This window comes from Amblyomma maculatum, chromosome 4, assembly GCF_055883805.1.
Source record: "Amblyomma maculatum isolate TAMU_Amacu chromosome 4, ASM5588380v1, whole genome shotgun sequence".
NCBI lineage: Eukaryota > Metazoa > Arthropoda > Arachnida > Ixodida > Ixodidae > Amblyomma > Amblyomma maculatum.
The window spans coordinates 3,309,655-3,332,524 of NC_139347.1; the positions used below are offsets into that span (position 1 = coordinate 3,309,655).

At 46.0% G+C, this 22,870-nt stretch overlaps 1 protein-coding gene across 1 annotated transcript in view; it reads right to left on the reverse strand.

The window, feature by feature from the left end:
• LOC146190218 (cell adhesion molecule Dscam1-like) overlaps window positions 1-22,870 on the reverse strand; it is a 175,672-nt gene that overhangs the window by 103,399 nt on the left and 49,403 nt on the right. Inside the window, exons 4-5 of the mRNA XM_084600681.1 lie at window positions 21,505-21,846; window positions 12,698-12,875 (exon numbers count right to left, since the gene is read on the reverse strand). Coding sequence (XP_084456807.1) covers window positions 12,698-12,875; window positions 21,505-21,846 — 520 coding nt within the window. The remainder of the gene's footprint in view (window positions 1-12,697; window positions 12,876-21,504; window positions 21,847-22,870) is intronic.

Below are 22,870 nucleotides of genomic sequence, written 5' to 3' on the forward strand. Positions count from 1 at the left end.
CATGGCCTGCGTTTATTAGCCTCTTCTTTCCATGGGCTGCATTTAGAAGCCTGGTATTTCCATGTCCTGCATTTCGGAGCCTGTTCTTTCGATGGGCTGCATTTAGAAGCCTGTTCTTTCGATGGTCTGCATTTAGAAGCCTGTTCTTTCCATGGGCTGCATTTAGTAGCCTGTTGTTTCCATGGCCTGCGTTTATTAGCCTCTTCTTTCCATGGGCTGTATTTAGAAGCCTGGTATTTCCATGTCCTGCATTTCGGAGCCTGTTCTTTCGATGGGCTGCATTTAGAAGCCTGTTCTTTCGATGGGCTGCATTTAGAAGCCTGTTCTTTCCATGGGCTGCATTTAGTAGCCTGTTGTTTCCATGGCCTGCGTTTATTAGCCTCTTCTTTCCATGGGCTGCATTTAGAAGCCTGGTATTTCCATGTCCTGCATTTCGGAGCCTGTTCTTTCGATGGCCTGCATTTAGAAGCCTGTTCTTTCCATGGGCTGCATTTAGAAGCCTGTTCTTTCCATGGGCTGCATTTAGTAGCCTGTTGTTTCCATGGCCTGCGTTTATTAGCCTCTTCTTTCCAAGGGCCGCATTTAGAAGCCTGATATTGTAACCCGCGCTAACCGTGTCAGTTCTGGAGGGAGACGAAGTTCTGCGGAGTGCGCGTGGTTCTGGGACGCCGCTGCTTTTGCCTGGTCAAGCGCCTGCTCTCTGCCTCCTGTGCCTCAACCCCGTCCTTTGACCGTGTCCTTCTGGACTGCCGTCCGGGTAGCGATAGAACCCGTGACATTCTGGTGGAGACGCGGGGTAAATGCAGCACAGCCCCTCAAAACCCGCTACTCTGAGTTCGCCCCCAAGTCTCAGCCGTCGCCCCTTCGACGAGGAGGCCGAGATACGTGCCAGCCGGCGACTTCAAGGGCTTGCTCCTGAATTTGGTCTGTTGCCGAACTCCGGCTCTCCACAACTTACAATGGCCCGGAGTACCACGACCCAATGTCAACAGACGGACTCGTTTCTCGCACCGTCCGTGGTGTACCTACCGATGGCTCCTCGAGCGGCTGCCACGTTCCATGGCGATGCCTCCGAAGATGTGGAGGATTGGCTGGAGCAGTACGAACGTGTGGCCCGCCACAATGGTTGGAATGCCGAAAACTGTCTTCAGAATTTGTATTTCTGCCTGGACAGTACTGCTCGGCACTGGTTCGAAAACCACGAGGCCTCCCTTACATCCTGGGACACCTGTAAGGAAGAGCTGCGACGGACATTCGCCAATCAGTATCGGCGACAGCGAGCAGAAGACCTTCTGCAAACAAGAGTACAACGACCCGACGAAACTGTAACGAGTTTTGTTCAAGACGTCCTACGACTTAGCTCCCGTGCCGACCCCCGTGCCACCGAGGAAAAAAAGGTGCGTGCACTCATGCGGGGCGTCAAGAGTGACATTTTCTGCGGGCTTATTCGTGATCCGCCGACTACAGTGGCACAATTTGTAAATGAGGCGACGAACATTGAGCGAGCCTTGGTTACGCGAGCGGACCATTATCGTCGCCTTGCTGGAGGTCCCAGCGTTTCGAACCTTTCAGCTGCTCGCTTCCCTGTTGGTTCCCTCGACACCGCAAACCTACGCGAGATCATCCGCGAAGTTGTACGCGAGGAAATACGGCAGCTGCTTCCACCTGCTGATGGTACGGCATCCTTCGCCCTCACGGATACTGTCCGCGAAGAAGTACAACGTGCCCTTTATCCACAGTGCTCCGTTGTTTCTTCACCTACTCAGCCCATTGAGACGTACGCGTCCGTTGCTAGTCGCCCGCCGCCGCAGCAGCCACCACCGCCGCCTGCTCGCCGTCAGTACTTGCCTGCACAACCCCGTATCCCTGTGTACGATCGTCGTCCGCAGCAGCAATGGGTGAGCAAGGCTGACGCGTGGAGGACAACCGACCAACGCCCACTATGCTTCCACTGCGGAGAAGCAGGCCACGTCTACCGTCGCTGCCCTTACCGCGAGCTTGGTCTTCGCGGTTTCCAGCGGAATGCTCCCCGCCCGGAGTTCGGCGAGCAACCCCGTGAGATCGCGGATTATCTGCGCCGTTCACCACCACCCGACCGATCTTCACGTCGCGACCTTCGCTCGACACCGTCCCGCCGATACGAATCTCCCCTTCGCAGCAATCGACGGCAAAGCCTGTCCCCTCATCGGGAAAACTAAGCCCGGCGACGTCTGGAGGTGACGTTGCCGAACCCGTTCCTGTTAAAGAGCCTCCACGTTTTTCGCCCCGCTCCCCCACGCGAACCGACGATCAACCCGACGACCTTCCCGACGAACTTCGCGCCGAACTTCTCGCCGAACTTCCCGCCGAGCTTTCCGACGAGCTCTCTGACGAGCTTTCTGACGAACTTCACGACGAACTCCCCGACGGAGCTTCCGACGACCGTCGCGCCACAGTGTACAATAACCTCGATGTTGTGATCGACGGATACGACGTGACGGCACTCGTTGACACCGGTGCAGACTATTCTGTCATGAGTGGGGAGCTATGCCGCCGACTTCGCAAGGTAACGACGCAGTGGGATGGCCCCGATATCAGAACCGCTGGAGGCCACCTCGTGAGACCAATCGGCAGATGCACTGCTCGTATTGAGATTAACGGTCTCAGGTGCCCAGTTACCTTTGTTGTACTATCGAAATGTTCCAGAGACATTATTCTCGGCATGGATTTTTTGAGTGATTGCAGCGCTGTAATCGACTTTACCGACCGCCGCCTCACGCTTCGTCAACCTCGATATACCTCGGCGCAAACAAAGCCCCAAGTTTGCACGGCACGCGTTTTGGCGGAGCACGTAACCGTACCGCCCCAGTCTAGCGTATTTCTCCCTGTCACGTCTGACCACGTTGCTTCTGGCGAAGTTCTGCTGGAAGGAAGTGCTCAGCTGCTTCTTGAACGGGGTCTTGGTGTTGCTCGAGGTATCGCGCAGCTGGATACTGGCTGCGTACACGTCCTAGTCACCAACTTTTGTGGCACTCCACAGCGCCTTACGAAAGGCACGGCTCTCGGTACCATGGAGAGCATTACCGCCCCTATTCAAGTTGTTGCCCTGTCCGAAGGTGCTTTCTCCTCTTTCTCTTCGCAGCAGAACGATGCACCTTTGGGTGTAAGCATTGCACCTAATCTCTCTGTGAGCGAGAGGGCCAAATTGATAGCGCTGCTTGCAGAATTCCAAGACTGCTTCTCTACGTCATCCGGAGTTCGCCAGACGACCATTGCCAAACACAGAATAATTACCGATGACGCTGCTCACCCTGTTCGTCAGTCGCCTTACCGAGTTTCTTTCAAAGAACGTGAAGTTATTCAGAACCAAGTGCAAGAAATGCTGGCCGACGATATAATCCAACCCTCGCACAGCCCATGGGCAGCTCCAGTGGTACTAGTAAAGAAAAAGGATGGCACTCTTCGATTCTGTGTTGACTATCGCCGTCTCAACAACGTCACCAAGAAGGATGTTTATCCCCTTCCTCGCATTGATGACGCACTTGATCATCTACGACATGCCCGTTACTTTTCATCCATAGATCTGAAAAGTGGTTATTGGCAAATCGAAGTTGATGAGCGCGACCGAGAGAAGACTGCTTTTATCACCCCGGATGGTCTATATGAGTTTAAAGTGATGCCGTTCGGCCTCTGTACCGCGCCAGCAACCTTTCAGCGCGTTATGGACACCGTCTTGGCCGGACTGAAGTGGCAAACTTGTCTGGTCTACCTTGATGATGTTGTAATCTTCTCAAGCACGTTCTCCGATCATCTTCTTCGCCTGAGAGCGGTACTACAAGCTATAAGAAGCGCAGGCCTCACTCTAAGGCCAACAAAGTGCAAGTTTGCCTACGAGGAATTAAAATTTCTTGGCCACGTCGTCAGTAGCGCGGGCGTTCGTCCAGATCCCGATAAAACAGCCGCCGTCGCCTCCTTTCCAACACCATCGGACAAGAACGCCATACGGAGGTTTCTGGGCCTCTGTGCTTACTATAGGCGCTTTGTTCCCATTTTTCTCATGTCGCTGCACCACTTACTCATCTCACGAAGGAGAACGTCGCCTTCCAGCGGTCGGATGAACAGCAGCGTGCATTCGACCGCCTTAAACAAAGCTTACAGACCTCCCCTGTACTCGGGCACTTTGACCAGGACGCCGAGACTGAAGTTCATACAGACGCCAGCAACAAGGGCCTCGGAGCCGTGCTCATTCAAAAACAGAACGGGACCGAGCGTGTAATCGCTTACGCAAGTCGAACATTATCGAAGGCGGAGACTAACTACTCGACCACTGAAAAAGAATGCCTCGCGGTAGTTTGGGCGATTAATAAGTTCAGACCCTACTTGTACGGACGCCCATTTCAGGTGGTTACCGACCATCACTCTCTATGTTGGCTCAGCACTCTGAGAGACCCTTCAGGGCGACTTGCACGGTGGGCCCTTCGGTTGCAAGAATTCGATGCTACAATAGTTTATAAGTCCGGTCGCAGGCACACAGATGCTGACTGCCTCTCGAGAGCCCCTATAGAATCAGCGTCTGATGGTCAAGACGACGAGTATGAAGATGCTTTTATAGGTACCATAAGCACGGTCGATATGGCAGCGCGGCAGCGACACGACACTGAACTCCGTGAAGTAATAGCCCATCTGGAAGGTCAAGAAGGCACCATTCCACGCGTCTTCTTGCGCGTTCTACCCGCACTACGTCTTCGCAACAATGTGCTATACAAAAAGAGCTTCGCAGCGAGTGCGAGGTCTTGGCTACTGGTTATTCCGGCTGACCTACGTAATGAAATTATGGACGCCTGTCATGACGACCCAACTTCCGGGCATTTGGGATACAGCCGAACACTCGCACGAATTCGTTCCAAGTATTACTGGCCTCAACTTGCTAAGACTGTTCGTCACTATACCAGGACCTGCCGCGAATGTCAAAGACGTAAGACTCCGCCCGTACAACCCGCAGGACATCTTCACCCCATTCCGCCGCCTATGACTCCGTTCCAGCAGGTAGGAATGGACCTGCTCGGACCTTTTCCTACGTCCAACTCGGGACACCACTGGATTGCTGTTGCTACTGATTACCTCACGCGGTATGCTGAATCGCGAGCTTTACCTTCTGCAACAGCGGCTGATGTAGCGAAGTTTTTCGTCGAGTCCATCGTCCTCCGCCACGGTGCTCCCGAAGTCTTGATCACAGATCGCGGTGCCGCGTTCGTGTCCCAGCTAATGGCAGAGATCTTGCGTTTAAGCAACACGCACCACCGGAAAACTACCGCATACCACCCCCAAACGAATGGGCTCACAGAGCGCCTTAATAAGACTATGGCCGACATGATATCTATGTATGTGGACGTCGAGCACCGTACATGGGACGATATTCTTCCCTACGTAACTTTCGCTTATAACACCGCAACTCAGGAAACAACCGGGTTTTCGCCGTTCCGTCTGGTGCATGGCCGAGAGGTGACTACTATGCTTGACGCCATGCTTCCCCATGAGCCGGAGGCCTACTCTTACGACGATGTCGAACTGGTAACCCAGCACGCAGAAGAAGCCCGACAGTTGGCACGACTGCGCATCCAAGACCGCCAGCACGTCGATGCACGCAGGTACAACCTCCGGCATCGTGAAGTTCATTTTGCACCTGGTGATAAAGTGTGGGTGTGGACTCCCGTTCGCCGTCGCGGTCTCAGCGAGAAGCTGCTAAAACGTTACTTTGGCCCATACGAGGTCGTTCGCCGTATAAGCGACGTGAATTACGAGGTGATTCCGATTGTTCCGAGCACATCTCGTCGGCCCCCTCATCCTGAAGTGGTGCATGTGGTTCGCCTCAAAACTTACTGTGAACGCTAAAACCACGTATTCTGACTCTGAGCTCTGCTTGATTTAACGTTTCAGTTACGCTGGAGCGCGCATCGGGACGATGCGCCTTTCAGGGGGAGGAGTAGTGTAACCCGCGCTAACCGTGTCAGTTCTGGAGGGAGAAGAAGACGAAGTTCTGCGGAGTGTGCGTGGTTCTGGGACGCCGCTGCTTTTGCCTGGTCAAGCGCCTGCTCTCTGCCTCCTGTGCCTCAACCCCGTCCTTTGACCGTGTCCTTCTGGACTGCCGTCCGGGTAGCGATAGAACCCGTGACAATATTTCCATGTCCTGCATTTCGGAGCCTGTTCTTTCGATGGGCTGCATTTAGAAGCCTGTTCTTTCCATGGGCTGCATTTAGAAGCCTGTTCTTTCCATGGGCTGCATTTAGTAGCCTGTTCTCACCATCGCCAGCATTTAGCAGCTTGTTCTTTCCATGGCCTGCATTTAGTAGCCTGTTCTTTCCATGGCCTGCATTTAGTAGCTTTTCTTTCCATGGCCTGCATTTAGAAGCCTGTTCTTTTTATGGGCTGCATTTATAGTCTGTTATTTCCATGTCCTGCATTTTGGAGCCTGTTCTTTCCATGGGCTGCATTTAGTAGCCTGGTCTCACCATCGTCAGCATTTAGAAGCCTGTTCTTTCCATGGGCTGCATTTAGTAGCCTGTTGTTTCCATGGCCTGCGTTTATTAGCCTCTTCTTTCCATGGGCTGCATTTAGAAGCCTGGTATTTCCATGTCCTGCATTTCGGAGCCTGTTCTTTCGATGGGCTCCATTTAGTAGCCTATTCTTTTCATTAGCTGTACTTAGCAGCCTGTTCTTTCCATCCGCTGCGATTAGTAGCCTGTTGTTTCCATGTCCTGCATTTATTAGCCTCTTCTCTCAATGGGCTGCATTTAGTATCCTGTTATTACCGTGTCCTGCATTTTGAAGCCTGTTCTCACCATCTCCAGCATTTAGAAGCCTGTTGTTTCCATGGCCTGCATTTTGGAGCCGGTTCTTTCCATCAGCTGTATTTAGCAGCCTGTTCTCACCATCGGCAGCATTTAGTAGCCTGTTGTTTCCATGGCCTGCATTTATTAGCCTGTTCTCTCCATGGGTTGCATTTAGTAGCCTGTTATTTCGGTGTCCTGCATTTTGGAGCCTGTTCTTTCCATGGGCTGCATATAGAAGCCCGTTCTTTCCATGGGCTGCATTTAGTAGCCTGTTCTCACCATCACCAGCATTTAGAAGCCTGTTGTTTCCATGGCCTGCATTTCGAAGCCTGTTCTTTCCATCGGCTGCGTTTAGTAGCCTGCTGTTTCCATGGCCTGCATTTATTAGCCTCTTCTCTCCATGGGCTGCATTTATTAGCGTGTTATTTCTATGTCCTGAATTTTGGAGCCTGTTCTTTCCATGGGCTGCATTTAGCAGCATGTTCTTTTCATGGGCTCATTTAGTATCTGTTCTTTCCATGGCCTGCATTTAGAAGCCTGTTGTTTCCATAGCCTGCATTTAGTAGCCGTTCTTCCATGGCCTGCATTTAGCAGCCTGTTCTTTGCATGGCCTGCGTTTATGCCTGTTCTTTCCATAGCCTGCATTTAGTAGCCGTTCTTCCATGGCCTGCATTTAGCAGCCTGTTCTTTGCATGGCCTGCGTTTAGATGCCTGTTCTTTCCATTGGCTGCATTTAGTAGACGTTCTTCCATGGCCTGCATTTAGTAGCCTGTTATTTGCATGGCCTGCGTTTAGATGCCTGTTCTTTCCATAGCCTGCATTTAGTAGCCGTTCTTCTATGGCCTGCATTTAGCAGCTTGTTCTTTGCATGGCCTGCGTTTAGATGCCTGTTCTCTCCATAGCCTGCATTTAGTAGCCGTTCTTTCATGGCCTGCATTTAGCAGCCTGTTCTTTGCATGGCCGTCGTTTAGATGCCTGTTCTTTTCATAGCCTCCATTTAGTAGCCGTTCTTCCATGGCCTGCATTTAGCAGCCTGTTCTTTGCATGGCCTGTGTTTAGATGCCTGTTCTTTCCATATCCTGCATTTAGTAGCCGTTCTTCCATGGCCTGCATTTAGCAGCCTGTTCTTTGCATGGCCTGCGTTTAGATGCCTGTTCTTTCCATTGGATGCATTTAGTAGACATTCTTCCATGGCCTGCATCTAGTAGCCTGTTCTTTGCATGGCCTGAATTTAGTAGCCTGTTCTTTCCATAGCCTGCATTTAGTAGCCGTTCTTCCATGGCCGGCGTTTAGATGCCTGTTCTTTCCATAGCCTGCATTTAGTAGCCGTTCTTCCATGGCCTGCATTTAGCAGCCTGTTCTTTGCATGGCCTGCGTTTAGATGCCTGTTCTTTCCATAGCCCACATATAGTAGCCGTTCTTCCATGGCCTGCATTTAGCAGCCTGTTCTTTGCATGGCCTCCGTTTAGATGCCTGTTCTTTCCATAGCCTGCATTTAGTAGCCGTTCTTCCATGGCCTGCATTTATCAGCCTGTTCTTCCCATAGCCTGCATTTAGTAGCTGTTCTTCCATGGCCTGCATTCAGCAGCCTGTTCTTTCCATAGCCTGAATTTAGTAGCCGTTCTTCCATGGCCTGCATTTAGCAGCCTGTTCTTTCCATAGCCTGCATTTAGTAGCCGTTCTTCCATGGCCTGCATTAAGAAGCCTGTTCCTTGCATGGCCTGCGTTTAGATGCCTGTTCTTTCCATAGCCAGCATTTAGTAGCCATTCTTCCATGGCCTGCATTTAGCAGCCTGTTCTTTCCATATCCTGCATTTAGTAAGCGTTCTTCCGTGGCCTGCATTAAGAAGCCTGTTCTTTGCATGGCCTGCGTTTAGATGCCTGTTCCTTCCATAGCCAGCATTTAGTAGCCATTCTTCCATGGCCTGCATTTAGCAGCCTGTTGTTTCCATATCCTGCATTTAGTAGCCGGTTCTTTGCATGGCCTGCGTTTAGATGCCTGTTCTTTCCATAGCCTGCATTTAGTAACCGTTCTTCCATGGCCTGCATTAAGAAGCCTGTTCTTTGCATGGCCTGCGTTTAGATGCCTGTTCTTTCCATAGCCAGCATTTAGTAGCCATTCTTCCGTGGCCTGCATTTAGCAGCCTGTTCTTTCCATATCCTGCATTTAGTAGCCTGTTCTTTGCATGGCCTGCGTTTAGATGCCTGTTGTTTCCATAGCCTGCACTTAGTAGCCGTTCTTCCATGGCCTGCATTTAGCAGCCTGTTCATTCCATAGCCTGCATTTAGTAGCCGTTCTTCCATGGCCTGCATTTAGTAGCCTGTTCTTTGCATGGCCTGCGTTTAGATGCCTGTTCTTTCCATAGCCTGCATTTAGTAGCCGTTCTTCCATGGCCTGCATTTAGTAGCCTGTTCTTTGCATGGCCTGCGTTTAGATGCCTGTTCTTTTCATAGCCTGCATTTAGTAGCCGTTCTTCCATGGCCTGCATTTAGCAGCCTGTTTTTTCCATGGCCTGCATTTAGCAGCCTGTTCTTTCCATAGCCTGCATTTAGTAGCCGTTCTTCCATGGCCTGCATTTAGCAGCCTGCTCTTTCCATATCCTGCATTTAGCAGCCTGTTCTTTGCATGGCCTGCGTTTAGATGCCTGTTGTTTCCATAGCCTGCATTTAGTAGCCGTTCTTCCATGGCCTGCATTTAGAAGCCTGTTCTTTCTATAGCCTGCATTTAGTAGCCGTTCTTCCATGGCCTGCATTTAGTAGCCTGTTCTTTGCATGGCCTGCGTTTAGTTGCCTGTTCTTTCCATAGGCTGCATTAAGTAGCCCTTCTTCCATGGCCTGCGTTTAGCAGCCTGTTCTTTCCATATCCTGCATTTAGTAGTCTGTTCTTTGCATGGCCTGCATTTAGTAGCCTGTTCTTTCCATAGGCTGCATTTAGTAGCCATTCTTCCATGGTCTGCATTTAGCAGCCTGTTCTTTCCATATCCTGCATTTAGTAGCCTGTTCTTTGCATGGCCTGCGTTTAGATGCCTGTTGTTTCCATAGCCTGCATTTAGTAGCCGTTCTTCCATGGCCTGCATTTAGCAGCCTGTTCTTTCCATAGCATGCATTTAGCAGTCGTTCTTCCATGGCCTGCGTTTAGATGCCTGTTCTTTCCATAGCCTACATTTAGTAGCCGTTCTTCCATGGCCTGCATTTAGTAGCCTGTTCTTTGCATGGCCTGCGTTTAGTTGCCTGTTTTTTCCATAGGCTGCATTTAGTAGCCGTTCTTCCATGGCCTGCATTTAGCAGCCTGTTCTTTGCATGGCCTCCGTTTAGATGCCTGTTCTTCTATAGGCTGCATTCAGTTGTCTGTTCTTTCCATGACCAGTATTTAGAAGCCTGTTCTTTCTAGGAGCTGAATTTTGTAGCCGTTCTCTCCATAGACTGCATTTTGTAGTCTTTCTTTCCATGGCCTGCGTTTAGAAGGCTGTTCTTTCCATGGGCTGCGTTTAGTAGACTGTTCTTTCCATGGCCAGTATTTATTAGCCTGTTCTTTCCATGAGCTGCATTTGGAGGCCCGTTGTTTCTATGGTCTGCATTTAGTAGCCAGTTCTTTCGATGGGCTGTATTTACCAGCCTGTTCTTTCCATGGGCTTATATTGCTCACAATGGCCCTCTTTTTTGTTACAATCGTACACAAACAACGAGGATGACTCCCTGTAGGCTGTTTCTTTCTCGCCGACTTCTTTCCCGCACGACTTTATATTCGCAATACAGTTAGTAACAGTGGCTGCCAAGATTAGGTAAAATAAGGGCGCAAGAAAGTTCGTCAACACGCTCTCAAATCGATACGAATTAATATGAAAGTAAGAACATTGTTCGAGTCCTCTGAAACTGTTCGCCTCATAAAAGATATTGCACTTTCATTTTATAATTATGTTGAGAACGGGCACGTTTTACAAGCATTTAAAGCTTCTAATAATATTTACAATGAAGCGCATTCCTGAGCGTAAGGTCATTTCTTGCGAAATAATTAAGTATGCTCAAAAACAAAGTGGTGCTTCACCATCGGAGTAGCATAGGATTTCTCCTGAAAAGATTTAGTTTGTTGTGGTAAAGATTTGAGAGAATCAAATTTTGGTTGGTATACGTACTATATTATGACCGCTTAAGCAATCGGCAACTGGATTAAACCCGGCATAAGAAAGCTCTCTCTCTATTTTTGTTTCCCAAGTCCGAACCCCTGAATAAGCCGATAATTCTACTTCCAACCCTATACAAAATATTGCATTCAGAACCAGCAAACGTTATGATCTGACTGAAGATAACTCAGCGCTACGTGAAATGTAAGAGTGCGGCTTTTTTCTTTGATATAATCTCTCGGCCTAATTGCGGTTGTTTATACATGGTTTTTGATGATGCCAGTTTTTATTGCATTTATGTAATAATTCTGTACAGAAATATTGTACTTCTTTTTACTGTACGCTTAGATACCGAGTGCTATGCCATACAAAATGGGAGAGGAGTCTAGGGGCTGTTACTTGACAAGCGCGCCTATTCCTTTTTTCCAACACCCTAGCATGTTCCCTCTGCCGTCTTGTCTGAATAAAATTTTATTGATCGATCGGTGGATCGATATTAGAGCGCTTGTGACAAAACTAATCTATAATCTACAGAAAACCCAGGCGCCACTATATCATTGTTGTGTGTAATGATGTCAATGATTAAATGCACCTTAGCGTCGCGCGTTATGCTGTGTATTGATCGTTCGGTAAACGGAAACAACGCTGCTCTCGTGCCTTGCGCTGATGAGAAACTTTTCACGCCAGAACAAAATGTACCGTACCCACAGTGACAAACCAACAAAAATGTTGTGAGCATTTGAGCAAGTTCGCAAAAGGAAAGTGACAATCCACGGGGAAACTCTTTTCCTGCTGTAATGCCAGAGGTTGAATGAAACATACTTACGCTATATTTGATGAAATCTGAAACCCCCTATTTAGTAGCAATTGCAAAATAATTCAAGAAGTTCGTTAGTTGTACACAGCTATGAATACATCAGAAACAAATCTATGAATTCGGCAGGACCGCCCGTCTTGCAGAAGCAAGATGGGCGGTCTAAATCGTAAACTGCCTCGTCTAAATAGCAGCTGTTAATCACTGCATCTCGATTAATAATTGAAAGTGAACTATATTACTGACGACTGACATAATATTCATACAAACCAAAAATACATCAAATACACCTTAAAATCTCCATCGCAAGGTTTAGTATTGGAACGAGGTTCTTATGACCTGAAAGTAACTACATGTGAGCAATGTTCTAAGCTGAGAAAATATAACAGAAATGTCAACTTGAAATATCGATACCAATCTATTAAAAATGACGGCCTATTGCGGCAGTTGAAGCTTCAAAAAGTTTTGAAAACGCGCGTTAGATGAAGAAGTGATAATGGAGTGAAAAACCTCAAATGCGAAGCACCCAATTCACCACATTTCTTCCTACCTTATTCTCCCTTAGCGGTGCAATCACGCAGAGTGAGACCTCGACGTATGACAATCTCACCTTTAGAGATGTCTAGAAGTACGAAGAATAAGATCCCTTTTTTTGCTGTTTTGTTACGGCCGGCTTGTGCGTGCAATTTGCGGCAAGCTCATGGCCTAAATGCAACCGTAGTACAGCAGTCGGGCAGCAACGCACCTGGAGAACTTATGCATCCGCCACTGCTGAAAATGAAGCTCCAAAAGAGCGATGTAAGCCATATATCTATCATCGCGGGTTTTAAACCGCCTGCTTAGTGACAGCGTCAAAGCCTAGGCAATTGTGCACTTGTCGTTCAATGAAAGAAATTTTCACCGGCACTCACAGAGATATACACGTCATTCACAATGTCGCTAAGACGCCTTACCGTTCACTACTGACGTAGTCGCCTATTCGCACATGGTAGTGTTCGAGAACGGGGTCACCGTCGAGGGTCCACGTGATCTGAGGCAAAGGGTTGCCCGAGGCAGAGCACTTGAGTGACGCACTGCTACCCGGAAGTACATGGAGCTCGGCGAAGGCGTGTTCTAGTATGGGCGCATCTTCTGCAAACGGAATAGAACGCAGAGAGCCATGGCTAGAAATAAATCATATCGCTTTAGTTACAAATTTGAGGCACCAGGAAGCTTCATTTTCGTTTGATTTGATTTGGTTTGTAGGGTTTAATATCGAAGAGGGGCTCAGGCTGTGAGCGGCGACATGGAAATGACCACATGGGGATCTTTATCGTGCAATGACAACTCATAATATACGAGCGCCTTGCCTTTCGCCTTCATTTAAAAGTGACGGACGTGGCTGGCATCTGATCCCGCGTCGTTAGGTTTAACAGTCGAGCGTCGTAACCACGAAGTCAATGCGGTGGAGCTTTTGCTTTGGGTAAGGGAGTAATTAGCCTTTGACATCCACGGCGTTTAGAACTAACCTTTTTTTTATCTAGAAGGTTATGCAGAAAAGTAGAAAGAAGAAAATTCCGCAGTCATATTGGAAATGGGTTGTTCTGCAAAAATTAAGGTTTGATTTTACATGTATAGTTGTTTTTTTTATCATATTGAACTTATTGTGCATTCAAAATGGCGAGGAATCAGCTTTCGGTGGCGTCAATCTTGCGGGAAAAAAAGTAAGATTGACGCTTGTTGACTCCGGCCAAAGAGGACTTGCGTAAAGTCCTCGCTTGTGTAAATTTTTTTTTATTTAATAATAAATTACCTATTCTGTCAGACATAAGGAATAAGATATAAGCCTCGTGCAGGAGACACCTTTTGCCATATTTAAATAAAATGCAATCTTTCCAACTAAGAGGCTGCGTTTTTGGAGCTATTCCGCTTTTAGTATTTATGTAGCTGCATGCAAGGAGCTATGCATGTGCAAGTAACAATTTCATTTTGTTCTAGGTTTAACGAATGAACCTCACTCAATAACATTAAGACGCAGAACATAGTTCCCCTTTGTTTTATGAATTTGCCCCGGTAATTTTTATTATTTTGACATTTGTGGTACCAAAATTTCGCGTAATGTTCACAGTTATGATGCCTACACAACTTTGTGTTCTCGCCTTTTCAAAGGTCCTCTATGCGAAACTTTCCTCTGCCGCCTTTGGAAGGCTCCATGAACTGGCACAGCCACTTATAAACTTTTTGAATCGATGGGCATCCCTAAAGTGAAAGCAGTGAGCGGTATTGGCAATTCAGAGCCCGAGCACTGAAAACAATTCTCATTTCAGATTAACGTGTTATCTATCGGCGCATTGTCATCGGTAGCTAAGATATCTCGACAGCCCGAGCGAATTCCGTGAGAAGATCGCTAGCCGATTGTGGAATACTTTGGAAATCCTGTGACTGAATTTTAGACGCACAATGCGAATTTCACCTAAGATGACAGAAATGGTGGAGGGGCTAGCCCAAAAACAAAATGGCAGCTTTTCACACATTTTGGGTGCCGCGCGTTCTTCGTGTGCCAATCTAAGAACCAGATTGAATGATCTATTTTCTCTTCTGACACCAAGCTTTTGAACTTGCCCTTCTAGTTATGGAATTTCACCGGCAAATAGCTGTGTGCCCATGCGCTTCAATGACTCGAAATCATGTCCTCAGATTCCTATGATGGCCACTGGGTTGTGACGCTTAATGCGCAAAGTTGCGTATCGTAAGCTAATGTCTTCTGAAAGTACGGCGGATTATTGCAGCGAAAATTGCATTACTAGTATTTTTAGGAAGCGACAGATAGCAAGATTTTTCAGCTAGTTTCGGCCAACAAGGTAACACATATGTTGACACGACTATCATACAATATCGCAATGGTACTAATATTTCATCTATGGTAATTCGTTATTTTTTGAAACAATTCCTGAATACAAAGCAACTTGCATGGCTTTCTGTGCGTGCTGTGAAAAATCTCGCTGTTTGTAGTAAAAAAAGAAAGAATGCCATTAATTAATCCATTCCTTAGTATCGCCTGACTCGCCTCACGGCAACACAATTCGCTTTCACCGATCATTGTGGCTCCGTGCCATTGGCGTTTATTTGCAGATCCTTCGGGTTAAATCCCAATAGTCAAGGCTGCGTTTTGATGGAGGCAAAAGACAAGCACGCAATTATGTTGCTTAATTTCAGCTACAATTAAGTGAGTCCTGGTGAAGTAAAGTGATGCGGAGTCGTCGTTGTCAATCATTAGTTTCCAGCATTACATAGCTGTGTGAATACTAATTTGCCGCCAAACTGATATACCTTACTCTTAGCAGGAATACGTGCAGCCAAATAGGTATTTGCTTCAAAAAGTAATGCACTGTCTTCAAATACCCTACGATAGGATCAACACATATTTCCTATACTCGGGGACACGTTTTCTTGGCAATGGAGCCAAAGCTACGGAGCCGAAGCGCATCCTCTTCCTGCGCAGCTGAATATAGTCCCTACTTACGAGATCGATTTCTGCAAAAACAGATTAAAATCATACCGCTAGAGTTTTACGGTATATTTTTTTATCACGGAACCGACAATGAACCTGTAATGCCTGAAACACTTTTCTTGGTTACACCGGGTTTTCTCGCCTAATGTCTGTCGCGGATTTTCAAGACGCCCCGATTTTGCTGCCAAGATGGTGACAACTGCCTGTTCGCGTCATTCCGGTTGTTCTGGACATCCACTCTGCAAGGATAGCAAGCATTCTCACTAGACAAGGTTCGAGTCAAGTTCAAGGGACGCTGACGAAGCAAATGAAGCAAAATATCTGCAACGTCTATGCAAACCGAAAGGCGCGCAATCGAACTACGTGGCACATTTAAAGACGCCCTTTGCGCCAAGTGTGCCCGAATATAACATTACGTTTTCCAAGCCGTCGCCACTGACACTCAAAACAAAGCGCACATAGACAGTAACGAAGAAAAACAGGTAGTTTATTTCTCCGTGAGCTTTTTTTTACTTTCCTAAAAGACGTGGTGAGGTTTCTGTCAACTTACTGAGCGTTCTGCTAGACAGTAAAATATCGGTAAATAACGAAAGCCTAACTCTTAACTGCTCCAGGGTTACGCTCAACTTGTTTTCCAGCTCGCACAGCTCAGCGGAGGTAAACATAAGCGAGATATAGGAATGCAAAGCGGAACACATGGCTGGAAACAAAGCCGGTTTTGTATCGCAAACTGAAAATTCAATTACCTAAGCACCATAGTAGAACCTAAGCTACGTTCCTCTCACTGTTCTCATTGTTCTAAAAAAAAAAGAAAAAAAAGAAAAGAAACGCGCTCGCCAGCTCGCTTTCTAAAGAGGCCACTAAGCGAACACATTAGTGCCCGCTTCGCGATGTCGTGCCGCAACACCATATTTTCTCTTTCAAAGAGGCAGCAGGGGTTTTATGAAGCCGAGTGCTTTAGAGCCGCGCATATTTGGAACTGTATACGCGGCAAAAAGAAACTACACCAGGCATTGATAAGCGCCTTAATTTTTTTTTCTCTCTGATTAGGACGCGCAAGTCGGTAACTGACCATCAATACGTAGGTATTGAGGAGTTTATGAAAAGCAAAAGGATGACAAGTTTCAAAGAAATTCATTGCAAGAGGGGATGTATTTGTTGTTGTTGTTGTCACCTTTGCTCCCATGTTCGAATGCTACATATTTCTTTAATTACCCTCCATGCATGATGTCCCAGATCACTGTTCGTTTCCTCAAGAAAATAAAAATAGCTGCAATTGAGCGCTTCAGACAAAGGAAAAATATAAAGCGCCCATCGTCTCACCTGTCTCTAAAGTATAGAAGTTAACAAAAAAAGACTGGGGTGCCATTTTTCATTCTTGTTCACCATAAGACACTGCAGGAGTTGGTTTGGGTTATGAATGCGTGCGAGAACTAGCCCGTGTCGCTCTGAAAATAAGACACATATATATTTCCTCTAAGTTATTTTGGTCACAACATCGTTGAATATACCGGCTCCTTACTCTCAACATAATGCCGCGCGCTGTCAATCCCACACTCCGCCCTCTACATGCCCCGGAGCTTCACTTCGCATTACTCAGCACTTCAGAATGTGAATTCAGATGGCACATCGTGAAGAAAACACGTCCTAACTACGCCCCTCAATGCTTGGTCACACCTGCCTACAATGCATGTGAACGTTATTTATCCAGGTAACATAAAAACGGCACGATTACTCTAGCTTCCTTATGAGAACTCTTATAGATGTGTACATATAGTGATGGTAATTAAGGGCCCGTTACCATTGCCGGTTTTGAATGCAATGTTGCATGTGGTGTGCTCGTTCGTAAGTAAGAATAAATCACCCTCAGCTAGGCAATATACGCTGTATGTTTTCGAAAAAAAAATGTTATATACAGAGGCGGAATACGTTGTTTTTGCATTTCTGAAATCTGGAATTTTGGAGCACAGCTGCACGGACTGACCGAGAGCCTCATGATGCATATGTATTTGTTCAATACATGTATGTATTTTTTACCCTAAAAAGTTAGGTTAGCTATTGAAGATTTGGGGGACGAAATCATGAGCCGCTCATCAAGCTTTGCACTTGAAAGAGAAAAACTTTATTTTCAGCCCTTCCAGTTAGATACAATTAGATATTTCCTCTTAATATGTTTCTAAGTATTCGGCCATTCAATGTTTCTCCTGAAGAAAGTTGGCTAGCTCGAGACTGATAATTGCTGTCTCCACAGCGCTTCACAAGCTGGATAAATTCAAATGCGTCAATCTGAGCTAAAGAAAACCATCTTCGTTATTTAAAAAACATTCAAAGAATAATCCTTCAAATTTATTGTAAATTGGTGCAATACATTACGATCACCAAATATCTACAAAATGGTGTTCATATCTTTACGTTTCATGAGGGAATGCCGGAAATTCAAATAGTACCAATATACGTATTACACTTTATTTTATCCAATGAGAAAAGCCTTTTCACTGAATATAAATTTTTCAATGTGCTCATCAGCGGGGCTCATATTGGCTTAAATTTGGGAATACTTTTGCTATTTCCCGCAGTTTCTCCGAAACAGAAAAAAATACGGCATACCTGTTTCGTGCCTTATAAAGTTATCAACGTGAGGTGCACTGATATGCAACCGACATAAAAGATCTACCATTTCTCAGTTATTACATAAATGCTTACATCTTTCCGAATACGATCTTTGCAATGTGCATTGATGTGCTATGCTGGAAAAAATAGAGACTCTTCTTCTCACCCGAAAATACAAACGCGCTGCACCTCAAGGAGGCGCCCCTTCCACGTTGCGGTGTGGCATGGTTCGGAAGTTCGAGCGGAAGTCTGTTACTTTTGCTCACTCCAGTAACTGCCTTATGATCTCAAGGAAACAATTTAAAGATTGGGAGTCAGCGAAACGAGGAAAATACATACAGGATGATGCTCGGTTTCCAAACCACAGTTCTCTAAAGCCGCAATAATAAACAGAAGATAGTCGTTTCTTATGATATTTCAGCCGAGTGTTGTTCAGAATACGGGCATACAACTGCATTGCAATATCTTCCACCTTGAAATATTTTAATAATCCCCATTAATGCTGTTGTTTTCCCTTAATTGAACAGAATCCCTCATGTGGACTATAAAAATTTCACGCATTATTTCCCGTTTCTCGTTGTTCCTTATCCTTTCTGGGCAGCCTCACTGGGGTGGCGTACTTGTTACGGGCGTTCTACTACTGTGCCCAAGGAGGCGGAATCGAATCCCGTCCTAGGCGGCCGCTTTTCCATGGAGTCGATAAGCAAGGCACCCGTGTGCTGTTCGATGTCAGTGCACTTTAAAGAACACCCAGAGGGTTTTAATTTCCGGAGTCCTCCACTACGATGTCTCTCATAGCCTGAGTCGCTTTGGGACGTTAAATTCCACAAACCAAACCAAGCCTTTTTGGAAAAATGGGTGCAGAGTGTTCCGCGGAAGCTTTGAAATGCTTACATTCTTCGATGATTTCTTCAAGTGCCCTACGAAGCATTTAGTAGGGTATATGGCCTCACATTCAATTTTCCGCGAGTGCAATGTTACCCAAGGTTGCACTAGCCCAGAAAATTCCTGCAAGCACCCTTGCCTTGTCCTGTGGCTGAAAACACCCGCCCAAAGATTTAGTCCTTTGTGATTCATAGTAAGGTAGCTCACAGATTTGATATCGATTCTTAAAGTCTGTGTTAGCCGCGTTACTTATATAACTTAAGCCTCCTTACGTGCAAAAATGCGAAAGGATTTGCTCTGTACGGTCACTTATTTGGTTGCCGGCTCGAATAGTCAAATTTGCATGAAGTCAAATTTAGGGCGTCAAGGATAAAATTTTGGAGTGGCTTGGAGGTAGCCCAGCCAATATGCAAGCAACCATTGAGTTGGCCCTACTCAAATTATTTGATACATCATTTTTTGCCCAATTCAGATGAAGTAAAATGTTGACTGTCCAGAGGAGCCCAAAATGGTGGTGCCCCAATTTAATTTTTAAGTCTGCACGGAACTGACCATACTAAAATTAGGTTAGACACCGGTTTTGGATATTCGCATGAACTCGAGTTTCTGAGATCCAATGGGGCCAACATTTGTTGTCGCCCATCCCAATTTGGAGGTCACCCCTTCAATTCACCATACGCGAATTAGCTTAGACCTCCATTGTGGGGTAATTCTGATGAAGTCAAGTTTCGAAGGTCAAAGGGTGACCACTGAATTGAACCATACTTCAAAACTTAGGAAGAAAAATTTGAGGGATCTAGGGACCAAATTTTGAGGTCACTATTGAGGTGGCCATATTTTAATTAGAATACACAGCAACCTTGGTATTATTGTAATAGTTACCTTGCGCGGACACGCTCTGATGAGAGGATCTACTCACACACTCTGTGACATGGTCTGTTCACGCAACTAATAATATTGTTACGTACTCAGTACGTAACGGGGGTGTTTTTTTGGTAGTCTAAAGCGCTGCGAGTCACGCAACAACTGTTACGTACTCAGTACGTAACGATATTTTTGGTAAATTCTTGGTTTTGGAGTATGCTAAACATCTAGAACCACATATGAGTGTAAGGCCTTTATAAGAAGCAACAATCTACCGACGTCATCGCAAGTGGCTAACTGCTAATTCCCCTTCGCCTCCTTCATATGAAACGAGCTTGTCGCAGTTGGGTAATGCGCACAGGAAAGCGTACAATTGCCTTGCGAGAGAGGGCACTATTAAATGCACCCGATCTTCAACGTTGCCAAAACTGGACTTGAAACACTTCTCTAACTAGCAGTGAAGAATAAAATTTATGTAACGCTTTCTATCAACAGTAGGCCCTTAGTTTTGGAATCAAAATATAATTTTGTACTTCTTCATGTGCTACAAAATAAATGTGCTTAACGATGCTGTGCGGTTTTATTTTTAAGATATTTTTCTCTTTCTAATTGAAAATAAACAATGTTAAAGATGTTCTTGTATACACAACAAATTTTTTTCAGATGTTTTACTTCTTTGGTGGATGCCCGTATGAGCGGAGAGGCCGCGTATTCTTGTCGTGTGCATTTCCTAGGCCAGACAATATGCGAGGGTACACAACGGGATCCCGCCGTCAACTCAGTCTGGAAAAGTACACGATAACTCGAAATCCGGCAGCATCCTCGCTCTCCTAAGTTCGCGCTCTCTGAATTAATGTTCACCGTACCGACAGAACTTTTAGGCATTTAGGAAAGAGATGCCTTGCTGTGTGAAAAAAATGGCAGTGGTAGGCAAGGTCCTCGTGCGTGGGGCATGCCATCAAATGGGGGATCGCATCTGCAGCTATGGTGCGTCTGCGAAGCATGAAGCTTCCTTGTGGCGGGAACAACTCACTAAAGAGAAGTTGACATCAGCAACGGCAGTATTGAGGTCTTGCCTAAACTACAACGGCGCAGGCTACCCAGCTAAAACTATGACCGGCAATATTTGCGAGTGGTTTAAAGGAGTGTTAGACACGTGCGATAACAAAGTGCTAGTTTTAAAGTTCAGACTACGGCAAAGAACGAGCATAAAGCGTAGCATATGAGCATGATCTCTGCATAGTATTGAATGTACCCAATTACAGCCAGTTTTTATTGCAGTTTCTGAATGTTCCTTTTTCGAGACAGGCAGCTTTAAGCAATTGTAATGAATATAAACTAAGTTCTGTATTTAGTTTTACAGTTTTAAACACGTATGTGCAACGCCTATTGCACCTTATACTGAAAACCTAAGCAGAATCGACCTGGGTCAATTGATTAGGAATCAAAGGCGCTCTTTTTTATTCCTACCAAATATCAATTTACCAAAAATCAAAAACAAAATCACAGAACAAAACTTTTTTTCTCAAGGCATCAATATATCAAGATTCGACTTCTTTCGAGTGCAACTCCTCAAGCAAAGTTCCTGGTTTTCACAATAAAAAGCCGAAGCAAAACAATTTTTCATGCAGGTTCTTTCGAGGCACAACTTTCATACCTTTATTGAAAATACTGATTTGGTGCGAACTGCTAATGTGTATGCAGCAGGGCTCCAAACTTGCAACGTTTCAAAAACAGGTGCTTTCCACCTCTCGTGGTATATGTTTTTTTTTCTGAGAAAAATACCGCGTGCCTGATAAAGCTATCATAAATAACATTCATAGCAAAACGCAGGGCACCTTGATTGCTCTCTTTATGTGAACCACCTTTTCAGGTACAAACCTGCAGTTATAAAGTAAACAGAACCCGTACCTTTAACAGCGATCTCTGCGGTACCCTGTGCAGAGTCGTGACGGTTGAAGGCGATGCACTGATACATGCCGCTGTCACGGCGCTCTAGGGGTGCGATGCGCAGTACGTTACGAGAGAGAAGGGCCACCCTCGAGGAGCCGATGACGCCGAGGTTGTCACCGCTTTTTGAAGCTGAATCTATGTCACCGCCTTTGGAAGAAGGGCCGGAAGGGAAGAGGGCCAGGCCGTCGTGCATCCAGAGGACTCCTTCCACTGGCCGACCAGCTACACGGCAAGTCAGGTTGGCGCTCCTACCAGCGTCCACTTGCTGCGTGGTAGGCTCTACGCTTGCAGAGATAGGTTCTGGGCAGAGGGATGTAGAACGAAAGATCTCAATTTAGGCGCGGGAAAGGACAAAATGCGGCGGCAGCGCAGAAGGGCAACCTGCAAGTGTAATCGGACGATGTATTCATTTTTTTACATTATCGATTTATTGAATGGACCCGGTACAAAAACACTGCCAGCGTCAGTTTGTGCAATATTATAGTTTCGTACCAAATTCTTCTTGGTGGGTGCAACTGCGACCGCTTGGGAAATGGCTATATATATATATATATATATATATATATATATATATATATATATATATATATATATATATATATATATATATATATATATATATATATATATATATATATATATATATACAGATCAGTCAAATATACAAGACTGGATATTGGAATCTTGTCTTGAAGAAGGGAATAAACTGTTAAAACGAACCGTCACGTCTGCCGTAACGCTCTACTTTATTCAGTAGACTGGCCCATTGAAACATATAGGTTTCAATGGACCAGTCTACTGAATAAAGTAGAGCGTTACGGCAGACGTGACTGTTCGTTTTAACAGTTAATTTATTCCCTTCGTCAAGACAAGTTTCCAATATCCAGTCTTGTGATCATCGGCTTGGAGAAAAACACGAGGAGGTGCGACCCCGCCCCCGCAGCTCACTCGAGAGTGGGGCGAGACCGCATAGTATGCCACATACAAAAGGCGCCGCTGCGCTAAAAAATATAAAGAAAACATCAACAGCGGACCTTGCAAGAAACAAACAAAAAAAAAAGGTGGGGGGGAGGAGAAAGGGGAAGAGAAACGCTGAGAAACGTGTATATATATATATATATATATATATATATATATATATATATATATATATATACTGCAGAATGACGTTCCACCATACACCAGCAGAAATTGTTGGTAAAATAAAATAGGATAATCGGGAACGTTATGTAACACCCTTTCAAACTGTGTCCACTATATATCATCATCATCATCATCATCAGCCTGATTATACCCACTGCAGGGCGAAGGCCTCTCCCATATT